Raw genomic sequence first — 23665 nt, 5'->3', positions numbered from 1 at the left:
GGAAAACACCTGTAGGTTGTAAAAATCTGTTGACTTCAAATTGAGGGATTTACTCTTAATTCTGATGAGTTACTTCACCTCAAGATCAATTGTCATTCAACAATACACATGAATACAGCCAAATGAAACATCATTCCTCCAGGCCAAGGAGCAAAACACAGTACCGATAGTCACACAGCACATATAGTTACGATAGCAGTAAAGCATACAGACACACAAAAAATATATACCCCAAGTCCCTGAGCGTCATGAACTGTGGATTAATGGTGTAAGGGGTGTTGTCCTGGAGCAAGTAGGTCGCAGTACTCCTCACGCGTTAGAGCGGGGTCCAACTTGTCTTTCACCGAGCGAACACTGCGGGACAGCACCCCGAAGGGAGCGGCTCGCTCCCAGCCCAGTACGGACTCCAGCTCATTCCCACACCAGAAATATTCTTTACTCTTTTCTATGCTTTTGCTTTGAGACGACACTTGCCTGTTTTATTAAGTTTTATTTGTAATAAAATAAACAGTACTGAAAAGAAAAATTGTGCGGAAATATTTTGTATCGTTATTTGATCAATACTGTACATTAAAGTTAACACTATTTGCGGAGATTCCCCTGAAAAGTAACCAGGGAATCAAAGGCGCTCGGACAGTACTCCCAGGAGAGAAAGAGTGATTCGCCGGTAATTGTCAAGTGCGCAAGCGCAGTGTGTTGGATCACAGCGAGCCGTAAGGACGCAGGCGCAGTCTCGAAGGCCGGCTGGGTTTTCGGTGCGCAAACGCAGTTCGGGAGGCTCGGAGGTGTCATGGCTTCGTCGTTCGCGATCCGTAATGTCCTCGGTGCCTTCCGGCCAGTGTTTTCTGCGAGGCAGACAATCCTGTACACTCCGATTAGGGAGAAGAAACGATGGATGAAGTCCTACGTGTTGCTGATGGAAAGGAAAAGGAAGCTGGAAGGCCCTCCACCGCCCAAGCCCCGGTGCGTGTGAGTGAGCGTGCCCGCCCTCGGTCACCGAGGCGGGGTGAACGGGTTGGGAGGTCCTGAGGTGGGCGAGCGCTCTGACTCGGGGGTGAAGTGTAGTGAGAGATCATTGTGCTTTGGCAGAATTGGAATCCGTTTAAGTGAAGCTGAGGAACAGCAAAGTGCAGAAATCTGGTGAAAGTTTATTGGGCATGGCGCAAATCATAGAATTGGGGGTGTATGCAACAGCAGACAATCTACGTATAGAGTGCCTTCATGCATGCATGAATCTACGTATAGAGTCGAGAACGGTACCACACAGGAGGATTTTTTAGAATAAGACCATAAGACAGGAGCAGGAAAAAAACCATACGGCCCATCTTCTGCAGCATTTCATCATGGCTGATCGATTTTCCTGCCTTCTCCCAGTAGCTTTTCATGGCCCGAGTAATCAGCCTCCGCTTTAAATATACCCAATTATCTGCCTCCACTGCTGCATATAGCAACCAATTCCACAGATTCACCGCCCTCTGGCTAAAGAAATTCCTTCTCATTTCTGTTCCAAATGGATGTCTCTCTATTCTGAAGCTGTACTGTCTCGTCCCAGACTCACCCACCATAGGAAACATTTTCTCAGCATCCTCTCAACATTCAATAGGCTTCAATGAGATTCTAGCCAGAAAAGTTCCAAAGCTATCAGTTGCTCCTCATGATAAGCCTTTGGTTCCTAGAATCATTCTCTTGAACCTCTTCTGAACCCTCTCAAATGTCAGCACATTCTTTATTAAATAAGGTGCCCAAACCTGCTCGCGATACTCATTGAGGCTTCACCATTGGCTTAGAAAACCTCAGCATTATATCCTCGATTTTATATTCTAGCCCTCTCGAAATAAGTGCTAGCATTGCATTTGCCTTCCTCACCATGGACTCAACCTGCAAATAATCCTGCCCGAGGACTCCCAAGTACCTTTGCCAAGATTTTTGAATTTTCTCCCCGTTTAGAAAATAGTCTACACTTCTTATCCTTCTATCAATGTGCATGTCCATACACTTCCCAACACTGTGTTCCATTTGCCACTTCTTTGCTCATTATCCTAATCTGTCCCAGTCCTTATTCAGTCTACCTCAGGTCAGCAACCTTTTTGCCTCTGTGGGCCGGATCACGTATTAATGAGCGGACGGTGGGCCGAATAAATGCCATAAAAAAACTTGTAATATGGGAATGATCCATTTAAATACATCTAGTTATGTTTTGCCTCAAATTAATGAATAACGCATGCTAGAAAATTATTTGTGCTTTTGGTTGCCTATCCCTGGTCTACCTGCCCCTCTACCTATCTTTGTATCATCTGCAAACTTGGCCACAAAGCCATCAATTCTAGCACCTGTAAAAAGAAGTGGTCCCATCACCTAACCCTGTGGAACACACTAGTCACCCGCAGTCAACCAGAAAAGGCTCCCTTTATTCCCACACTTTGCCTCCTGCCAATCACACAAAGGTTGGATTGTTTTCTATAAGTTATGTTGTTGTTGTTCGTCCATCGTTGACGTCGAAGAGGACCTCGACACCATAATGATGGTGTCGAGACTAGTGCGTGATTTGGATTTAAGTGAGGGAGAGTTGCGCAGCATCAGCCTCACTCTCTCTTCCCAATTCCCATCTGGATCCAGTGGCAAGACAGAGTCTAGACGGCTGGAGATGGGACTAGGTGCAGTGGATGACCAGGACATCTTCTGTGTCTTGTCCTGCTGTACACATTCCACGATGCTCGCAGAGACCGCCTTCTTGACCGTCGGACCTTCCATTGGTCTCGTCCGTTCAGTCCGCCGGAGTCTGTCTTCACATGCTGGGATAGACAACTCCCTATCTCACCGAGGGTTTGAGACCCGTCGGCTACCCTCACCTGGTTTAGCCGGCTTGTCGAAGCCTTTGCCCGGGGTGTGGCCGCTGTTGCATGTAAACAGCTACGGGAGCCACAGGTGAGAGCTGAGTGCCAGGTGGGGACCAAAGGTGGACTAACCGCCTGAAAAGGACGCGACATGTTCCCCCACCAGAGGTGCTACCCCTCCCTGACACCCCATATACCCCTCTATAAGTTATAGGCTCCTTACGAATGTAGGTTTTTGAAATTCTGACTCATCCAAAATGAGGTAGTAGACAAGTAATGAGGCAAGCTAAAGGCGAAGTTCAGTGGTAGAGCTATTTGCTTTCAGTGGAGCCTAAGCTCTTGTCTATGAATAATGTCAAAATGTAATGGAAAGAAAATGAAGAACTCGTGCCTGAATTCTTCACATTGTGGTGTGAAGCAGAGAGGACGTGCACATTCTAGGAGATGCTTTGGCTATGTAATGCAATAAACTACAATTTATGTATTAATAGTTTGATTCATGATGCATTCTGCACTCAAAATGTATCATAAAAATGTATATAACACCGAGAGAATAGAAAAGAAAATCTATTCTGTTATATTTGTGATTGTCCTATTAAGCTGCCGGGACCACTGAGTAGAACATCAATTGTACGTCAGACACCTGGATCCCCTCCCCCCCCCCCCAATGCAGCCAACTGATAGATCGTACCTGGAAGTAGTGAGGTGTGATCCTCGTGTCATATTTTTCATTTGCTTGAGGGAATGTAAACATCAAATACAGACAAAAGATATAGCAAGGGCAAGAAAATTACTATAACATACCTCTGGGATATCTGTCTGAGGTGAAAACAACGGTGATATGTCAGAAATTTTAAGACAGGATGCATTATTAACATAAATATGCTTTAAATAAAATTATTATAAAATATGTTTGAATTGTATTAGGAAAGAATGTTGTATTGAACTGAATTTTAAAATATTTTGTTCATCATTAGATCGCAGCAGCCAAACTGGGACTACCATGCTGAAGTAGAGGCCTTTGGTTATCGACTTCATGAGAACTTCAAACTGGATCTTCTCAAAACAGCGTTCATTAATCCTTGTTACATTACCCTTGAGGAAGCACGGCGGCAAGATCTTAAACTTGACAAAGAGAACATAAAATTAAATCTCAAAGACAATCGGGATTTATCTGAGAGAGGCTCAGTGTTTGCCACTGCTTACCTCCAGGACTGCTTTAGTCGTGCCTATCCAAATTTGCCTGATGACGGTATTCGGGCACTTACTAGTTATGTCACAGGGTCACAGGTTGTGTGCCATGTTGCCAGGAACTTGGCCGTGGAAGACTTGGTACTAAGTGCAGAGTTCCCAGTGCCACAGGAAGTTTTACAGAAGACATTCTTTGCTGTTGTTGGAGCTTTGATTGAGAGTAGTGGAACTGAAAAAGCCAGCTTATTTATCCGGGTAAGTTACTGGGTAGGCTTGGGGATTGTACATGTAGAATGTAACAAAAGACTATAGTGGAAAGTAATAAGTACTGTGTCACTTGTATTTGGTCAGCATGGAATGTATAACACTGGTTGTTTCTATTCAAAGTAATTTTATTATCAAAGTATATATATGTCACCGTATACAACCCTGAGATTCATCTACTTGTGGGCAACACAGCAAATTTCTAGCATAGTAACTCTAGCAGGATCAATAGACGATCAACCTGAGAGCAGAAGACAACAAACTGTGCAAATAAAAGTAAATAGCAAAAAATAACAAGAACATAAAATAGTGTGATAAAGAGTCCTTGAAAGTGAGATCATTGGTTGTAGGAACAGTTCGATGATGGGGCAAGTGAAGTTGAGCGTAGTTATCCTCTTTCGTTCAAGAGCCTGATGGTTGAAGGGTAGCAGCTGTTCTTGAACCTGGTGGTGCAAGTCCTGAGGTGCTTGTACCTGCTGTCTGATGGCAGCAGCGAGAAGGGAGCATGGCCTTGGGTGGTGGGGCTCTCTGATGATGGATGCTGTTTTCCTCTGATGGCATGTCATGTAGATGTGCGGAATTGTTGGGAGGGCTTTATCCATGACGTACCGGGCCAAATCCACTGCTTTTTGTAGGAATTTTCTTTCGAAAGCATTGGTGTTTCCATACCAGGCTGTGATGCAGCCAGTCAATATACTCTCCACCACACACCTATAGAAGTTTGTCAAAGATTTGGGTGTCATGCTGAATCTCCACACAAACTCCTGAGGAAGTAGAGGCGCTGCCGTGCTTTCTTCGCAATTGTACTTATGAGCCGCATCCAGGACAAGTCCTTAAAGTAGTAACACCCAGGAGTTTAAAGTTGCTGGTCCTCTACACCTCTGATCCTCCAATGAGGACTGGGTTATGGACTTCTGGTTTCCATCTGACTCTATGTGCTCTGTTGTTTTCTTTCATCAGGCACTATAAGTGGTTTGCTGTTTTTGTCAGTCACGTGAAGGACAGCTTGAACCATCCAGAATTCATTCACTTACAGTATGAAATGAGAGATAATTTAACTTGTTAAATCCATGCTAGCCCTTTGTAGGACAATTCCATGAATCATATTTCCTCTCATTTCCCTGTACCTTTGCAAATCGTTCTTTCTCCCTTGCCTTTGATTCTTTTGCCCCTTATTCATACTGAGGGGTAACTTTGGATAGCCGGTAACTTCCCAGGGCATCTGTGAAATCTGGGAGGGCATTGGAGCCTCTATACTGAAAGCAGCACAGGGACAGCTCTAGGTCACAATTAGATCTGAGTCTGGGGAGCTGTGAGGGCTACAGCAGCATTATTTACTGCACTGCTAAGAATCGTTCATAGTTTGTTTGATTCTAAAGAAAATGGACTTTTGGATTTATTGTCATCTTCTAGGACTTCCTAATTACTCAACTTATTGGCAAAGATCTTTTTGAGATGTGGAGCGTCGTTAATCCCATGGGACTTTTGGTGGAAGAACTGAAGAAGAGGAAAGTGCCCCTTCCTGAGCCCAGATTGACCAGGCAGTCTGGATCCAGCACTGTGCTTCCAGTGTATTTTGTTGGACTGTACAGGTAGGGAGAGAACTTGTTACCAAACAGCTAAGAACATACAACCTATTGCACTAAGAATTATGTAAATCCATGGTGTTGCTTTATTCAGTTTTTTGTCCATATATGTGTGGATGTAAAACAATAATAATTCACTGAAGAGTTATTGAAAAGTTGGACACTTTTCCAGAATAGAGTTGAGGAGACGTGTTGATAGCTAAATAGAACATTGAGGGTGGGGGAGTGGTATGTAGTGAAATACTCACTTGTCACTATATCACTGGGTGGTGATATATACTTTAACTAACATTCTAATCCACATCATTTGGAAGGAGAGAGAAAGCCAGTTGCTTTATGAAGTAACAAGCAAGTGAAAATCTTCAGATGCTGGAAATCCGAGAAAGACACACAAAATGCTGGAGGAACCCAACATCTAATTGAATTCGCACTGTAATTTGAGAGGGAGAAGGACAAGGCAGATGTATCAGTATCACAATGGAATAAAGGGAACTACAGAGGCATGAGAGAGATGTTGCCTGGCTGCTGGGTTCCTCCAGCATTTTGTGGGTGCTTTATGAAGTAACTGGTTTTGTGGTGGTAGAGTAAGATGAGGTGTTGCTGAGCGCACCTCCTTGGTGATGGGTTTTAAGACTTTGGATTCCAGTACATTGAATATACTGTATGCACAACTCAAAGTAAACTTATTATCGAAGTATGTATATGTCACAGAATACAACCCTGAGATTCATTTTTGTGCACTTAATCAATAAACCTATAATGAAATAATAAGTTCAAACTAAATTTTATTATTAGAGTGCATATATGTCACCACATAGAACCCCAGGATTCTTTTTCCTGCAGGCATACTCAGCAAATTCATAGAATAGTAACTGTAGACAGGATCAACAAAAAATCAAGTAGAGCATAGAAGACAACAAACTGTGCGAGTGCAAATATAAAAAGAAACAATAAATAACAAGAGCATGAAATAACAAGATAAAGAGTTCTTGAAGTGAGATCATTTGTTGTGGGAACGTCTCATTAGGTGAGTGTAGTTATCCTCTTGTTCAAGAGCCTGGTGGTGCGAGTCGTGAGCCTCTTGTACCTTCTACCTGATGGCAGCAGCAAGAAAAGAGCATGGCCTGGGTGCTGAGGATGGATGTTGCTTTTCTATGACAGTGTTTCATGTAGATGTGTTTCCTACAACAGTGTTTCAGGTAGATTAGCCATAATAGAATCAATGAAATGTAGCACCAACTTGGGCATTCAACCAATGTGCAAATACAAAAAGAAAGAAATCATAATAAAAAATAAATGAGCAATAAATATCAAGAACATGAGATGAAGATTCCTTGAAACTGAGTCCATAGGTTGTGGGTTGATGGGAGTGGTTTAAACTAATATGGCAGGGGGATGGGACCCAGGATGATAGTGCTGAGGATGAGCCACCAAGTTTACAGGTAGATGATGGGTATAATATGAATGTAAGGAAGGATAAGCCAATGACTGGGTACAGATGCAGACAGAGTAAAGAGTTCAATTATACCACAGAGGCAGAATTCAAAAGGGCAAAGCATGCAGGACTGAAGATGCTGTATTTAAATGTATGTAGTATTCTGAATAAGGCTGATGAACTTGTGGTATAATTAGAGATGGACGGTATGACGTTGTGGACATCACTGAGTCATGGCTGAAAGAAGGCCATAGTTGGGAGCTTAATATCAAAGGATATACTTAGTATCGAAAGGACAGGCAGAAAGGTATAGGTGGTATGGCCTGTTGGTAAGAGATGGAATGCCATCTTTAGAAAGTGGTGACATAGGGTCAGAGAATGTCAAAGTGGGTGGGGTTAAGAAACTGCATGGGTAGAAAAACCATTATGGGAATCATATATAGGCCTCCAAATCATGGCCAAGATGTGGGGTTGAGATTGCAAAGGGAGCTGGAAAGGGCTTGTAATAAGGGTAATGTCACAATTGTAATGGGGGACTTGAATGTGCAAGGGGATTGGGAAAATCAGGTTGGTGTTGGATCGCAAGAGAGGGAAATTGTTGAATGCCTATGAGATGGATTTTTAGAGCAGCTTGTGCTTGAGCCTATTAGGGGAAAGGCCAGAGCATTGAACAATCAGGCTGAATTTGGCTAATTCAAGTCGACATTAATTCAGTTGATAAAAGCTTAATGATTTCCTGCAATTAGTCCTGTAGTTGGTAAATATTGTGGTTATGAGTGCACTGTTGATGGATATTCAGTTCATGTTTGGTAATTTTGAAGACCCAGCAAGTTGGTTGTACTTGGCACTTCTCATTCCAAGTTAGTATGGTATTTTTGTCCTGGGAAGTTCTGAAAGCAGTTGATCACTTGAAATCATTAGTGAGCATTCAACAATTAATTCCAAAACGCTTATTGAGAGAATCTCAAACTGGCAGAAGGGCAATTAAATTTTTTAACGATAATTGGACAATGACAACCTCATTTTACTGCAATTAATTTTGAACTGGAGAGAAAATGAGCTGACTCATCAAGTGATGATGATGTACAAAATGGACAGGACACAACTCGTTATCAATGCTCGATTAGAATAGTTGGAGGAATCAGATAGACACTTAAAGCAATAAATTTAAATAAAAAGACACAATGCTTAGGAGAAAATGTCTGTTCCAAAACTTTGAATGTTCCACAGATGCATTTTAATTCTACTGTTTAGTGTAACGCCTGAACAACCAGCTCTTTGTTTCCAATTGACCAGCTGATAGTTGTAAGCACAAGAGATTCTGCAGATGCTGGAAATCTTGAGCAGCACACAAAATTCTGGAGGAACTCAGCACATCAGGCAGCGTCTATGGAGGGGAATTAATAGTCAAAATTTCAAGCTGCAATCCTCTATCAGGACTACAAAGGAAAGGGGCAGAAGCCAGAATAAGGTGGTGCGGGGAGGGGAGGGGAAGGGAAGGAGTACAAGCTGGCAGGTCTCCAGCATTTTGTGTGTATTCTGCAGGTGATGGGTGAGACCAGGTGAGGGGGAAGGTGGATAGGTGTAGGAGGGGAGGTGCTGGGAGGTGAGGGTTGGAAGAGAGAAAGGGCTGAAGAAGAAGCAATCTGATAGGAGAAAACAGTGGAGCACAGAAGAGCGGGAAGGATCGGGAGCACTGGAGAGAAGTGATGAGCAGCTGAGAAGAGAATGGTTAAGAGGGGAACCGGAATGGGGAATAGTAAAACACAGAATTGAGAGGGGGGAGAATTATTGGAAGTTAGATAAGTGGAATGGTTTTTGAAACTGCTACTTTTTATTTTATTTATATATTTTGAGATACAGCACCTTCTGGCCCAATGAGCCACAGTGCCCAGCAACCTACCTAATCACAGGACAACTCAGAATGACCAATTAACCTACTAACTGATGCATCCTTGGACTGCGGGAGGAAACCTGTGCAGTTCACAGGGAGAATGTACAAACTCCGTAAAGGTGGTGCCAGAATTCAACTCTGATCTCTGGAGCAGCTGGAGCTGTAATAGCATCGTGCTGGCCGCTGCACTGCCGTGACGCTCAGCTTTACAATGCCATTTTCTCAAATTATAGCAGTACCTGTTGTGCATGCAATACTGGGCAGGCTGGTGTACTGGTGAATTGTTATTTTTAAAAGCCGTTTAACATCTTGTTGCAGTGATAAGCAGCTGATCGCAGAAGGACCTGGTGAAACGATACTGGTAGCTGAAGAAGAGGCAGCACGAGTGGCACTGCGTAAATTGTATGGCTATACAGAAAGCAGGCCGCCTTGGGATTACTCCATTCCCCCAAAGGAACCGCAAGCACTCAAGGCTTTGAGCAGTTAAAGCAGCTTCAGCCTGTGTGATTCATATCTGACTATTATTTCTCTTTTGGGACTTCAACCATTGTGTAAACTTCAGAATTTTGTAAAAATAAAAGACACTTAAATCAATTGTCACTGCTTACTGAAAATGTATTTGTCAGAAGCCTAAAACTGTGTGCAGTTCTGAGAACCAAGTGCTTACCCCTGTTTATATAGAGTGGCTGTTAGACACACTGCCACATTAGTTTGCAAAGTCTTGGTTCAAGGGTAAGGAGGTACAGGATAACTAGATGCATTCTGGCCACACTTTTATGTGAGTACAAAACCATATCAGTGTTCCATCCAACTGCACAACACATACCCCCTGCAATCCTCTCAGATTCTCCCTTCCTTCATTAGCTTTCTCTTTCAAAGTCAGTGAATATTACTGCATGAAGAAATGAGAATAGCCTTAGGAGAATTAATAGGTTCAAAAAGGACTGAGTGACAAAAGGATTGCAATGATGTTGAGATCCAACAGTATGTAGTGGCCGAGTGATGACAAAACAATTGAGACAGTTGAGTAATAATTCCATGTTTAATTATGTGGGAGGTGGGAATATTTTGAGTAACCCTACTCCATTAATTTTCCTTGGACTCAGTTTTCTCAACATTCCCATCTACTCACTCCAGAATCTATGACCCACTCACATTCCAGGGGCAAGTTATGCTCACTTAATCTACTGACCAACTCACCTTTGAACTGAGAGGAAATTGGAGCAGTTGAAAGAAACCTACACAGTTGTAGGGAGAACATGCAAACTTCATACTGCATTAACGGTCAGGCTGAAGCTGGGTTGACGGTTGTGATTTTGCATATCTACTGGCTGAGTATTTCTAAGACCTTGCCTGCGTTGTTAATTTGCAACCAACAGGAAAGAATGTACGAAGGGTTGCACTTGAAAACAGAAGGTGAGCCATTGAAGTACTTTAAAATTATGATTTGGTTAATGTAGGCAAATTCCATTTGCATGTGTGAAAAACTAAACCAGAGGCTGCCAGTGCAAGGCAGGCACTAATGAAATGATTAATTAAGAAACTTGTGTACTGAGGAAAACACAATATGGAATTTGCTGCTTCCAGAATAGCTTGTGAGAAATAATAGAGATGAATTCCAGATAAATTTACAATTGAAAAGAATGCAGTAAACTATCTTGATCAAGTTAGAGAAGCAAAAATGGAGGAGCTTGAATGATGAATCTCCCTCTGTCCCTCTCAGTATACTCCTTGCCCATCCTCTGGGTTCCTCCCCACTTTTCTTTCTCCCTGGGCCTCCTGTCCCATGATCCTCTCATCCCTTTTGCCTATCACCTGTCCAGCTCTTGGCTCCATCCCTCCCCCTCCTGTCTTCTCCTATCATTTCAGATCTCCCCCTCCCCCTCCCACTTTCAAATCTCTTACTAGCTCTTCTTTCAGTTAGTCCTGACGAAGGGTCTCGGCCCAAAACATCGACTGTACCTCTTCCTAGAGATGCTGCCCGGCCTGCTGCATTCACCAGCAACTTTTATGTGTGTTGTCAGAAATTAGTAATGTTGCTCTGACACATCTGTTCTCACTGGAAACATGGCTGCAGAAACCATGAATTTACATTTCAAAATAAATTTATTCTCAAAAGTACATGTATGTCACATGTATGCAATGAAAAACGAAAAAGAAAATTCATTTTCTTTTGGGCATACTCAATAAATCTTTAATAGAAGAATAATCATAATAAAATCAATGAAAGACTGCACCAACTAGGGCGTTCAACCAGTGTGAAAACGACAACAAATTGTGTAAATATGAAAAGAATGAAGAAATAATAACTATAAAGAACATGAGATGAAGATTCATTGAAAGTGAATTCATAGATTATGGGAACAGTTTAGTGATGGGACATGTGAAGTTGTCCCCTTTTGGTCAAGAGCCTGATGGTTGAGAGGTAATAAGTGTTCCTGAGCCTAGTGGTGTGAGTCCTGAGGCTCCTGTACCACCTTCCTGATGGCAGCAACATGAAGAGAGCATGACCTGGGTGGTGGGGGTCCCTGATGATGGATGTGTCTTTCCTGCGACAACGCTCTCAGTAGATGTGTTCAATGGTGGGGAGAGTTTTACTCATGATGAACTGGGCTTTTTATAGGATTTTCTGTTTAAGCCCATTGATATTTGTATACCTGTCTGTGATACAGCCAGTCAATATACTCTCCACCACACATCTATCGAAGTTTGTCAAAGTTTTAGATGTCGTATCAAATCTCTGCAAACTCCTAAGGAAGTAGAGGTGCTGCAGTGCTCTCTTTGTAATTGCACTTGTGTGCTGCATACTACAACATGTAATGTAGTATTCATTTAATGCATACTCTAACATGTAATGTAGTATTCATTTAATGCATACTGCAGCATGAAAATGTAGTCTACAACATGTAATATAGTATTCATTAAATGCATACTGCAGCATGAAATGACAGTTTAACGCACATTTTAAGCAGATGCTATTAGACCATAAGACATAGAAGCAGAATTAGTCCACTCAACCAGTCGAGTCTGCTCTGCCGTTCCATCAAGGCTGATCCCGGATCCCACTCAATCCCATACACCTGCCTTCTCGCCATATCCTTTGATGCCCTAACCAATCAGGAAACTATCAACTTCCGCCTTAAATGTACCCATGGCCTTGACCTCCACCGCAGTCTATGGCAGAGCATTCCACAGATTCACTACTTTCTGGCTAAAAAACTGCTTGTTAGCTCTGTACTAAAATGTTGCCCGTCAATTTTGACACTGTGCCCTCCAGTTCTGAATACCCTAACTATAGAAAACATCCACCTTATCTAGTCCTTTCAACATTCAATAAGTTTCAATGAGATCCCCAGGCATTCTTCTAAATTCCAGTGAGTACAGGCCAAAAGCTACAAATGCTCCTCATATGTTAACCCCTTCATTCCTGGAATCAACCTCGTGAACCTCCTCTGGACTCTCTCCAATGACAACATACCTTCTGGAAGATAGGGCCCCAAACTGTTGACAATACTCCCAAGTGTGGCCTGACTAGTGTCTTATAAAAGCTCAGCATTGTCTCCTTGATTTTATATTCTATTCCCCTTGAAATAAGTGCTATTGTTGCATTTGCCTTCTTTACCAAACTTGACTTGTAAATTAATCTGTAAATTATTTTTAGTCATTGTGTTTTCTAAGCATAAGACAATAACAGAAAACCATATCTTCAAATTTGCTATAACTTGATAAGCAATGTTATAAATAATGTAACTGGAAACAAAATTAGGGATATTAAAAGATTGAATAAAAGAAACTACAGTAAACTAATTTCAATGCAAGCAAATACAATAGCATCCATTTACACCTAAAAGTGATAACCAAAGTACTTGCTAAAAAGAGAAAAGTTGGAAGGGAAAGATGAAGCAAAGACTGATGATATGCTGAGTTTTTTTTATCTAAAGAGTTAAGGCATAAACAGGCTGAAGTTAGACAATGTAAGACCAAGCTCCTCGTTAAAACATAGTTATGGTTCTTATCCTTCAGGAAATATAGCCTTGGAGTGGGAGAAACACTGATCTACCAAAATTATCTGGATTTAAATGGCAAGAATATACAAATTAGAACTGTATTTCTGAAATTTAAGAAGTTGATGAGTGCCTTGGTCAAGTTTTTCATGATCTTGGTCGTGTTTTTCAAGAGGAGCACAGGTTAGGTGGAATGAAACTTCCTACAGGTTGAGGAGTTTAGGACCAGAGACCAGAATCAGATTTATTATCACTGAGATTTGTTGTTTGGCAGTAGAAATACAGTGCAAGACATAAAATTACTACTATAAGTTAAAAATAAATAACTAATGCAAAGACAAATAATAAGATATTCTTCATGTCCCTCCCAATGTTCATTCAGCAGAAAACAAGCTGTATTGTGTTTGACTGCAGACTACTGCAATATCCATGGACTCGGGGACTTGAACTGTATCTTTTCTGTGTGACTGTATTTTACTGCCATCTTGTGTGTGTTATATGTGCATTGTTCTGTGTATGTCTATTGGTACTGGGTTTTGCCCCTTGGTCCTGGAGTAATGCTGTTAAATTCATGGGTATTTGTGGATGAATGAATGATAATTGAACCTGAACTAGCTGACTTTATCTTCACCGTCCCATGGCCTCCTCAGGCTCTGTCCCCCCTTTGCTTTTGTTATGCTTTAATAATTAACCACTTGCCTCCTTCTCCCAATTTGAAACTCCACCGCTCCCCTACCTGGCTTGATCTGCCTGTCATCCCTCACCACTACCCGTCTCCTCTTTATACTTGCTATCTTCCCTCTCTGCCCTTAAAGCTGAGATGGGCTTTGAACAGAAACATCAGCAATTCCTCCATCCACCTCCCCCTCCCCCCCCGCACCCGGTATTTCTCAAACTGCTCTGTTCCTCCAGTCGATGCTTTGTCTCCCTAGTTATGACTGGCATTTATTTGTGTCAGAGGGCATTGACATGGGATGAAGCTGATCTAAATCCTATTGTAATTTTTCCAATATATAACTATATAACCATATAACAATTACAGCACGGAAACAGGCCATCTCGGCCCTTCTAGTCCGTGCCGAACTCTTACTCTCACCTAGTCCCACTGACCTGCACTCAGCCCATAGCCCTCCATTCCTTTCCTGTCCATATAGCTGTCCAATTTAACTTTAAATGACAACATTGAACCTGCCTCAACCACTTCTGCTGGAAGCTCGTTCCACACAGCTACCACTCTCTGAGTAAAGAAGTTTCCCCTCATGTTACCCCTAAACTTTTGCCCTTTAACTCTCAACTCATGTCCTTTTGTTTGAATCTCCCCCACTCTCAATGGAAAAAGCCTATCCATGTCAACTCTATCTATCCCCCTCATAATTTTAAATACCTCTATCAAGTCCCCCCTCAACCTTCTACATTTCAAAGAATAAAGACCCAACTTGTTCAACCTTTCTCTGTAACTTAGGAGATGAAACCCAGGTAACATTCTAGTAAATCTCCTCTGTACTCTCTCAATTTTATTGACATCTTTCCTATAATTTGGTGACCAGAACTGTACACAATACTCTAAATTTGGCCTTACCTATGCCTTATACAATTTCAACATTACATCCCAACTCCTATACTCAATGCTCTGATTTATAAAGGCCAGCATACCAAAAGCTTTCTTCACCACCCTATCCACATGAGATTCCATCTTCAGAGTACTATGCACCGTTATTCCTAGATCCCTCTGTTCTACTGTATTCTTCAATGCCCTACACTTACCATGTATGTCCTATTTTGATTAGTCCTACCAAAATGTAGCACTTCACATTTATCAGCATTAAACTCCTTCTGCCATCTTTCAGCCCACTCTTCTAACTGGTCTGAATCTCTCTGCAAGCTTTGAAAACCTACTTCATTATCCACAACTCCGCCTATCTTAGTATCATCTGCATGTTAACTAATCCAATTTACCACCCCATCATCCAGATCATTAATATATATGACAAACAACATTGGACCCAGTACAGATCCCTGAGGCACAGCGCTACACACCGTCCTCCAATCTGACACACAGTTATCCACCACTACTCTCTGGCGTCTCCCATCCAGCCACTGCTGAATCCATTTTACTACTTCACTATTAATATCTAACGATTGAACCTTCCTAACTAACCTTCCGTGTGGAACCTTGTCAAAGGCCTTACTGAAGTCCATATAGACAACATCCACCGCTTTACCCTTGTCAACTTTCCTAGTAACCTCATCAAAAAATTCAATAAGATTTGTCAAACATGACCTTCCACGCACAAATCCATGTTGACTGTTCCTAATCAGACCCTGTCTATCCAGATAATTATATATACCATCTCTAAGAATACTTTCCATCAATTTACCCACCACTGACGTCAAACTCACAGGCCGATAATTGCTAGGTTTACTCTTAGAACCCTTTTTAAACAATGGAACAACATGAGCAATATGCCAATCCTCCGGAACCATCCCCATTTCTGATGACATTTGAAATATTTCTGTCAGTGGTTCATTGCAATCATGCAATGTAGTTTTGACTGTTGATGATCAAGTTTAATTGTCATTCAAAGTTCAAAGTAAATTTATTATCACAGTACATATATATCACCATATACAACCCTGATTTATTTTTTGCAGGCATACTTGATAAATTTATAGAATAATAACTATAACAGAATCAATGAATACCATCAACTTGGGCATTCAATCAGAGTGCAGAAGACAACAAACTGTGCAAATACAAAAAGGAAGAAATAATAAATAAATAAATAAATGGGTAGATAGATAGATAAATAAATAAAATAGATAGATAGATAAATAAATAGATAGATAGATAAATAAATAGATAAACAAGCAAGCAAGCAAGCAATAAATATCAAGACAATGAGATAAAGAGTCCTTCAAAGTGAATCAATTGGTTTTGGGAACATGTCAGTGATGGGGCAAATGAGGGCATTCCAAAGACCTACGGTTAGATTTACCATTAGTGAGGTGTGTGTGTACCCTGTTGGTGCCAGTAGTGTAGTGACACAGCACAATCCTCTCTGATTTGATTTGTCATTAACAATGCATTTTGCTGTATGTTTTGATGTACAGATGACGAATAAAGTTAATTTCCTTTGTTTATGTGTACTCTGGAAGCCCAAATTCTTCATTATCTCTTTCACTTAAGTCTCTGTAAGATAGGCATGCATTAGAAATGCTTCCCCATTACAGAACAACACCAGTGGACAGGCCACATCATCTTCATGCCTCACAGCAGACTCCCAAAGCAGGCATTCTGTTCTAAGCTCCATCAGAACATCTCAGAGCCCACATAACTGAGTGAAAACAAGTCACTTCAACCCTAAAAGAGCCTGATGAAAAGAGTAAGGTTACAACACAACATGATTCATTCTGAGACGAGAAAATATGCAGATTCTGGGCACAAACTATCTAAGCAACACATACAAAATGCTGGAGGAACTCAGCAGGTCAGGCAGCATCAATGGAAAAGGGTGAGCAAGGTCTGATGGAGGGTCTCGGCCTGAAATATCGACTGTTCACTCTGATCCATAGATCTATGAATCATTCTAGTGTCATTTTTGCCTCTGAAAAGAATCCATCTTTCAGACACAATAGGATTCGAAAAATTGCAGTTATATGCAAATGTTAAAAGTGGTACTTTATTCTGCTTCAGTAAGAGTGTGTCAAAAAGATCCCACCATACTTGAGAACTAGATTACAACAATAACACACACAAAAAATGTTGGTGGAACACAGCAGGCCAGGCAGCATCTATAGGAAGAGGTACAGTCGACGTTTCGGGCCAGGACCCTTCGTCAGGACTAAGTCAACTGTACCTCTTCCTATAGATGCTGCCTGGCCTGCTGCGTTCCACCAGCATTTTTGGTGTGTGTTGCTTGAATTTCCAGCGTTTGCAGATTTCCTCGTGTCTGCATTACAACAATAACAGCTAGATTTTCTGCAGCTTTTATACAAAGTAACAATAACAATCATGCAGGAGTCAATTTTAGTTCCATCAGAATTGTGCTGGTTTGCATACAAAAAAAATATTAGATTATTTGGGCAGTGCAATGATGTTTATTTAATATAAAATAAGAGTGAAATCAGGTTAACTGTTATTTTTTGGCTGAGGAGATGGGTTTATCAAGGGTTACTGTAGGATTCAGTTTTCCCAAACATTGCCGTTGGCATATTCAGAAATCATGATCTAATTGGTCTTTTTCTGTACAAGAGCTTTATTTTTTTGTGGACAGGAATGATTTATTACACAGGTCTGCTGTCATTTCTCCTTGGTGTTTTGCAGAAACAACTGCAAACACCAACGATTATTTGCATCACACTGACAATCACCTCCAAAATCCCAAGCAAAAGAAGCCCAATGAAAGGGATCAAGTGAATTATCTTCTGCAGCCCTGTATGTACCACTGAGTTTTGCACATCGGTTCAGCTTTGGTACCGGAAACCAGTGATTCATTGATAGGGTCACTGCTAAAATTGGTGCTTGATAAATGTGTTGGTTCAGTTTGAGAGTCAGTTTAATTATTCCACATTTATCTTCCAGAAACCACTTCAAATCAAATTCCAGGTTCGAAAGCGAACTACAAAGAAAAAAAAATAAAGATTAATATAATTGTTCAAATATTTATCATTTCCACACCAGTATCATTTCCATCCACACAAATCCATTTTCTCATTTTAGAATCCATAACCTTCTATATCTTACCTATTTATTTGCCCATCTAAATGCCTCTTAAACTAAGATTGTATAAAACTCCAGCACCTCTTCTGACAGCACATTCCAGATGTCAACTACTCTGAGTAAAAAAAAATTTTTTTTTCCTCAAATACCATTTAAAGCTCCTTTACTGCCACGATGAGGTCACCCTCAGGTTGGAGGAGCAATACTTCATATTCCGTCTTGAAGAAATTTGTAACTCTTTCCAAAGAAGTTTAAAACTCTTGTTTTTGTCACCCCTTCTATAGGCTATGACTACCTATCTTATCTATGCTTCTTCTGATTTTGTATATGTCCATCAGGACACACCTCGGCTTCCTTTGTTCCAGGAGAAACAAATTCAGCCTGTCTATCTGCATAACTAAAGATTTCTAACGCAGACAATATCCTGATAGACTTCCATGCACTCCCTCTGCAGTAGTGTGGTGACCAGATCTGCAAAGCTGACTTCCCAATTCCATCCCCTCAATCCTGTCGGGATTAAACGCCAACAACAGGAATTCTGCAGATGCTGGAAATTCAAGCAACACACATAAAAGTTGCTGGTGAACGCAGCAGGCCAGGCAGCATCTCTAGGAAGAGGTGCAGTCGACGTTTCAGGCCGAGACCCTTCGTCAGGACTAACTGAAGGGAGAGTGAGTAAGGGATTTGAAAGTTGGATCCCTTACTCACTCTTCCTTCAGTTAGTCCTGACGAAGGGTCTCGGCCTGAAACGTCGACTGCACCTCTTCCTAGGGATTAAACGCCGCCTGTTTGCTTTTCACTGAACTTTCCATCTGATCTACATGCTGCAGTGACTTTCGGAAATCTACTTGCTATCCACAACTTTCATATCATCCACCAACTTCCTAATCGTGCCTCCTACTTTCACATCCAAGTCACTGATATATTGTATATCACAAACAACAAAGATCACAGCAATGGCCACTGGTAACACCGTGGTTAGCACAGTAGCGTAGTGGTTAGCAAAACGCTTTACTGCACCAGCTGTAAGATCAGGGTTCGATTTCCACCAGGTTTCTATGTTCTCCCCACAACCGCGTGGATTTTCTCCAAGCTCCCTACTTTCCTCCCACATTCCAAAGATGTACGGTTAGTGTGTTGTGGGTGTGCTACGTTGGTGTCAGTGGCGTGGTGACACTTGCGGGCCGCCCAGCACAATCCTCACTGATTTGATTTGACGCAAACGATGCATTGCACGATATGCTTTGATGTTCATTTGGCAAATAAAGCTAATCTTTATCTTTAGGGGTCCTTTCACCAATACTCTCTGACCTCATTATTTCATTTGAAAGCTGATGTAGGTTTGATGAGCTTTGTTACCTCCTTTTTCATCATAATGTAACAGGAAATAAAATTGGGTTATTGTAACGTGTACTGCGATGCAGTGAAAAGCTTGTCTTGCATACTGCTCATAGAGATCAGATCATTGCACGGTGCACTGCAGTAGAATAAGATAAAGCTACAACAATGCAGAGATGGAAGCCTTCACAGTTACTCCCTCGTTTTCTAAATGAATTATACCATGATCCTGCCTGGACAGTAGCTATAACAACTGTCAAATGTTTTCCAGGGCAGGGACTTTTCCCTGCTGACCCTGTTCTCTCAGACAAAACCAAACTAGCCCTCTTTTGTGTTGTGAGAATTTACTGAAAGGTGGCATCCCTTATCACGCCTTTGATTTGAAGCCTCACAGTGGGGAGAGGGGGTGGACCAGAAAAATGGTTGTTCTTTACACTCCGTCCATGTATTGAAACCATGTATTGCTTCAAACTGTGATGAAAATACACTAAGCCAGAATAACCGGTGAGCTGTAGGTCTGAGCTCTGCAATATTGGGTGTTAAATTTATTTACTTACTTAGTTGAGAGACAGCACAGAATAGGCTCTTCGGCCCATCGAGCCATGTCACCCTGTAACCCCCAGTTAACCATAGCCTAAGTACGCGATCATTTACAATGACCTATTATCGGGTAAGTCTTTGGACTGGGGGAGGAAACCGGAGCACCCGGGGAAAACCCATGCATTCCACAGGTAGAACATACAGAGACTCCTTACAGCGGACGCCGGAATTGAACAACACACTCCGATGTCCGGAGCTGTGATAGCATCACACTAACCTCTACAAAGAATTGTTAATCCTGCATGAGAGTTCTTATATGGTCTAGTGTACCACAAGTGCTTGTAAAATTTTAGTTGATCCTTAGTTATAAAGCACAGTAAAAGTATACTTGACATGTCTTCCATTGAAAAGCTACGGGTGCCTACACTGTGACCTGCTGCATTGCAGACCAACAGCCTGTACGCAAGAGGAGAAAGTTAAACCCAAACACAGCAGAGGATTGCAATGACACTGCTAAGTGTAAATAGTAGGAGCTGGAAGTCAGGACAGGAAAATAATTTTTACGGTACTAATGTATGAAATTCGCCGACAACACAACAATCAATTAACTTCTCATTTTGATTTAGACTGAGGATGTTGTGTATTTAATATTTAAGTAATGTTTGAGTAGTCGCTTGTTTAAATTACTCCTTACGGGTTACATGTATAAATATGTGAATTGCATACGTCATTACATTACCATATAAAGTAAACACTAAATTAGACCCACATTCCGGGACTCCTGTGTCGTACTTGGAATTAATTTAATGCTTTGAAGTTAAAAAACATAACAGAATGATTCAGATTCAGATTCAGAGTGAATTGATTTTTGCACCTACCCCAGTTCTGCTATTACTGTACAGTTTTGGGCTTTCCAAGCTGCTAAAGACATGAATACAGCAGGAATAACCTGTATTAAATCAAAATATGCAGTCAGAAACATCCATTTTAAAGTTATCAATCTGTGAGAGGAATCAGATGGGAAAATCTGCCAATGTTGGAAATCCAAACAACACAAAATGCTGAAGCAACTCAGCAGGTCAGGCAGCATCAATGGAAATGAATAAACAGTCGATGTTTCGGGCCAAGACCCTTCATCGGGACTAGAAAGGAAGGGGGGGAGATGCCAGGAAAAAAGGTGGGGGCAGAGGAAGTAGGACTTCCTAGAAGATGATAGGTGAATCCAGGTGGGTGGGAAAAGAAAAGGCTGCAGAAGAAGGAATCTGATCGGAGAGGAAAAGGGACAATGGGAGAAAGGGAAAGGGAGGGGTACCAGGGGTTGGTGATAGGCGGGTGAGGAGAAGGTGACAGAGGTCAGAGTGAGGAATAGGAGAAGGAAGGGGGAGAAAAAATATTTACCAGAAGGAGAAATCAATGTTCATGCTATCAGGTTTCTCCTCCACCCTCAGAGCGGCCTCATCGTGGCGGAAGAGGAATCCATGGACCGACATGTTGGATCAGGAATGGTGAGAGGAATTAAAATGGTTGGCCACCGGGAAATTCTGCTTTTGGCAGAGGGAAGAGGTGCATGACAAAGCGGTCGCCCAGTTTACAACGGGTCTCTCTAATGTAAAGGAGGGCCCATCAGGAACAATGGATACAATAGACGGCCCCAGCAGATTACAGGTGAAGAGTTACCTCACCTGGAAGGACTGTTTGGGTCCCTGATTGGAGGTGAGGGAGGAGGTAAATGGTCAAGTGTAGCATATCAGTCTCTTACAGGGGAATGCACCAGGAGGGAGATTAGTGAGGACGGACAAATGGATGAGGGAATCACGGAGGGAGTGATCCCTGCAGGAAGCAAAAAGTAGGGGGGAAGTAAAGATGAGTTTGGTGGGAGGATCCCCCTGGAGACTTTCTCAGTGAATTTCCCAGTGGCCAGCCATATTAATTCCTGTCACCATTCCCATTCACTCATGTCAGTCTGTGACCTCCTCTTTTGCCATGATGAGACCACTCTCAGGGTGGTGGAGCAACACTTCATATTCCATCTGGGTAGTCTCCAACCTGATGGCATGAATATCAATTTCTCCTTCTGGTAAAAAAAAATCCCTCCCCCTCCCCTCTTATTCTGTTCTCTACTCTGGCCTCTTTCCTCTTCCCTTCACCTGCCTATCACCTCCCTCTGGTGTCCTTCCTTCTTCCCTTTTTCCTTTGGTCCACTCTCCCCTCCTATCAGATTCCTTCTTCTCAAGCCCTTTACATTTCCCAGGCCCCTAGCTTCACCATCACCTTCGAGCTAGCCTCCTTCCCCTCCCCCACCTTTTTATTCTGGCATCTTCCCCCCTTCATTTCCAGCTCTGAAGAAGGGTCTCAGCCTGAAACATCGATTATCTACTCACTTCCATGGATGCTGCCTGACCTACCGAGCTCCCCCAGCATTCTGTGTGTGTTGCTCTAGATGCTGAGAGATTTTCCCTGGCTAGCTCTGTGAGAAGCGGTCTATAATCAGGATCGCAGTCTCAGGATATGAGATAAGATATTTTGGACCATGGTGATGAAGTAAGCCTGTGACAATCTCTGCCACCAAAGGTTGGGGAGACCAAATTGCTGGTTACACATAATAAAGACAGAGTAATTTTAAATCATAAAGGCCATCAGCGGGTATGGGGAGAGAGGATTATGGTACTTCGACAGAGGATCAGTCAGCATCAGAGCAAGGTCGAAGGGCCAAATCGCCTCTTCCTGCTCCTACCTTTCCATGGTCTACTCAGATCACTGCAGAATGTGAAAGAGGTAGGTTTAAAGTACTGAGACGCAGAAAGATTAGTGGGAAGGAATTTCAGATTTCATAAAGAGAGCAATTAAAATTGGGGATGCTCCAGAGGCCAGGTCTGAACAGGCACTGATATCTCTGAAAATTATGCGGCCAGAAGAGATTGCAGGGAGAGCAGAAAAGTTACATCACGGAGGGACTCTAAATAAGGATGAGATTTCAAAATTGCCACATAACTGGGGACCAACATGAATATTCATAATCTAAGTTAATTTATTATCAAAGTACACATACGTGTCACCATAAAAAAGTACTACTTTGATAATAAATTTGATAACGGAACTAGTTGCCTGTGACTGAGACAAATAAACAAAGTATCATCTGAATAGACATAACGATAGCTAATTTTGTTCTTGTTTGTCCCTCCTTCTCATTTTGCATAAAAAGTAATATAATGTAATTATGTACAAATTCAAAATGAAACAGTTTCCAGCTAAATTTTATGCTATCAAAGAACATAAACTTCTAAATTTGTAGGAACACTGCCCTCGAGAGGTGTGCCCTGCTGTTAAAGTCTTCACCAAAATCAAATTAATTAGAACTAGATGTTGCATCACACTGCTATCAGGTTTCTAATGAACATTTTCACATGACTAAAAACAATTTTACTTCTAAAATATGAAAGTCAATGCCTGAATCATCAACATGTATCCAAACTTGCAGGCAGTAGTTGGCTTGCTGGGATGCTGGAGTAGAGATACGTCTCTACCAGAAGAGGTGTAAAATGCTCCTTCCCTCTGCTGGCCTTCAGGTCACCCTCGAGCAAGGTGTAGCACCTGCTTAGCCCTCCCACCCCCCGATCAGGGTTACATGAAGCCATGTACACAGGTGGTGGATGGTCGTATGGGCAGCTGGTGCATATCACATGTCCTGGTTATGTGACCACTAACACCAGGCAGACAATCTCTGAAGAGTATTGATAATGGCTGGGGTAACCCATCCTGCAAAGACACTGTGTAGAAGAAGGCAATGGTGAAGAACTTCTGCAGAAAAATCTGCCAAGAACAATCATGTCAAAGGTCACGATCGCCCACCTCATACGAC

At 41.9% G+C, this 23665-nt stretch overlaps 1 protein-coding gene across 2 annotated transcripts; it reads left to right on the top strand.

The window, feature by feature from the left end:
- Positions 1-742: 742 nt before the first annotated feature.
- On the top strand, positions 743-9813 carry mrpl44 (mitochondrial ribosomal protein L44). 2 transcript variants are annotated; one of them, XM_063044828.1, is made up of 4 exons: positions 743-969; positions 3812-4280; positions 5703-5881; positions 9523-9813. In XM_063044828.1, exons 1-4 carry the CDS (start codon positions 791-793, stop codon positions 9689-9691), a joined length of 996 nt encoding a protein of 331 aa, XP_062900898.1. In that variant the 5' UTR covers positions 743-790; the 3' UTR covers positions 9692-9813. The 2 variants fall into 2 exon arrangements, with proteins under 2 accessions (XP_062900898.1, XP_062900899.1); XM_063044829.1 differs by having other exon boundaries at positions 745-963.
- Positions 9814-23665: the final 13852 nt, after the last annotated feature.

The sequence above is a fragment of the Mobula hypostoma genome, chromosome 4, assembly GCF_963921235.1.
Source record: "Mobula hypostoma chromosome 4, sMobHyp1.1, whole genome shotgun sequence".
Classification (NCBI taxonomy): Eukaryota; Metazoa; Chordata; class Chondrichthyes; order Myliobatiformes; family Myliobatidae; genus Mobula; species Mobula hypostoma.
This window is presented reverse-complemented; position numbering and strand designations above follow the sequence as displayed.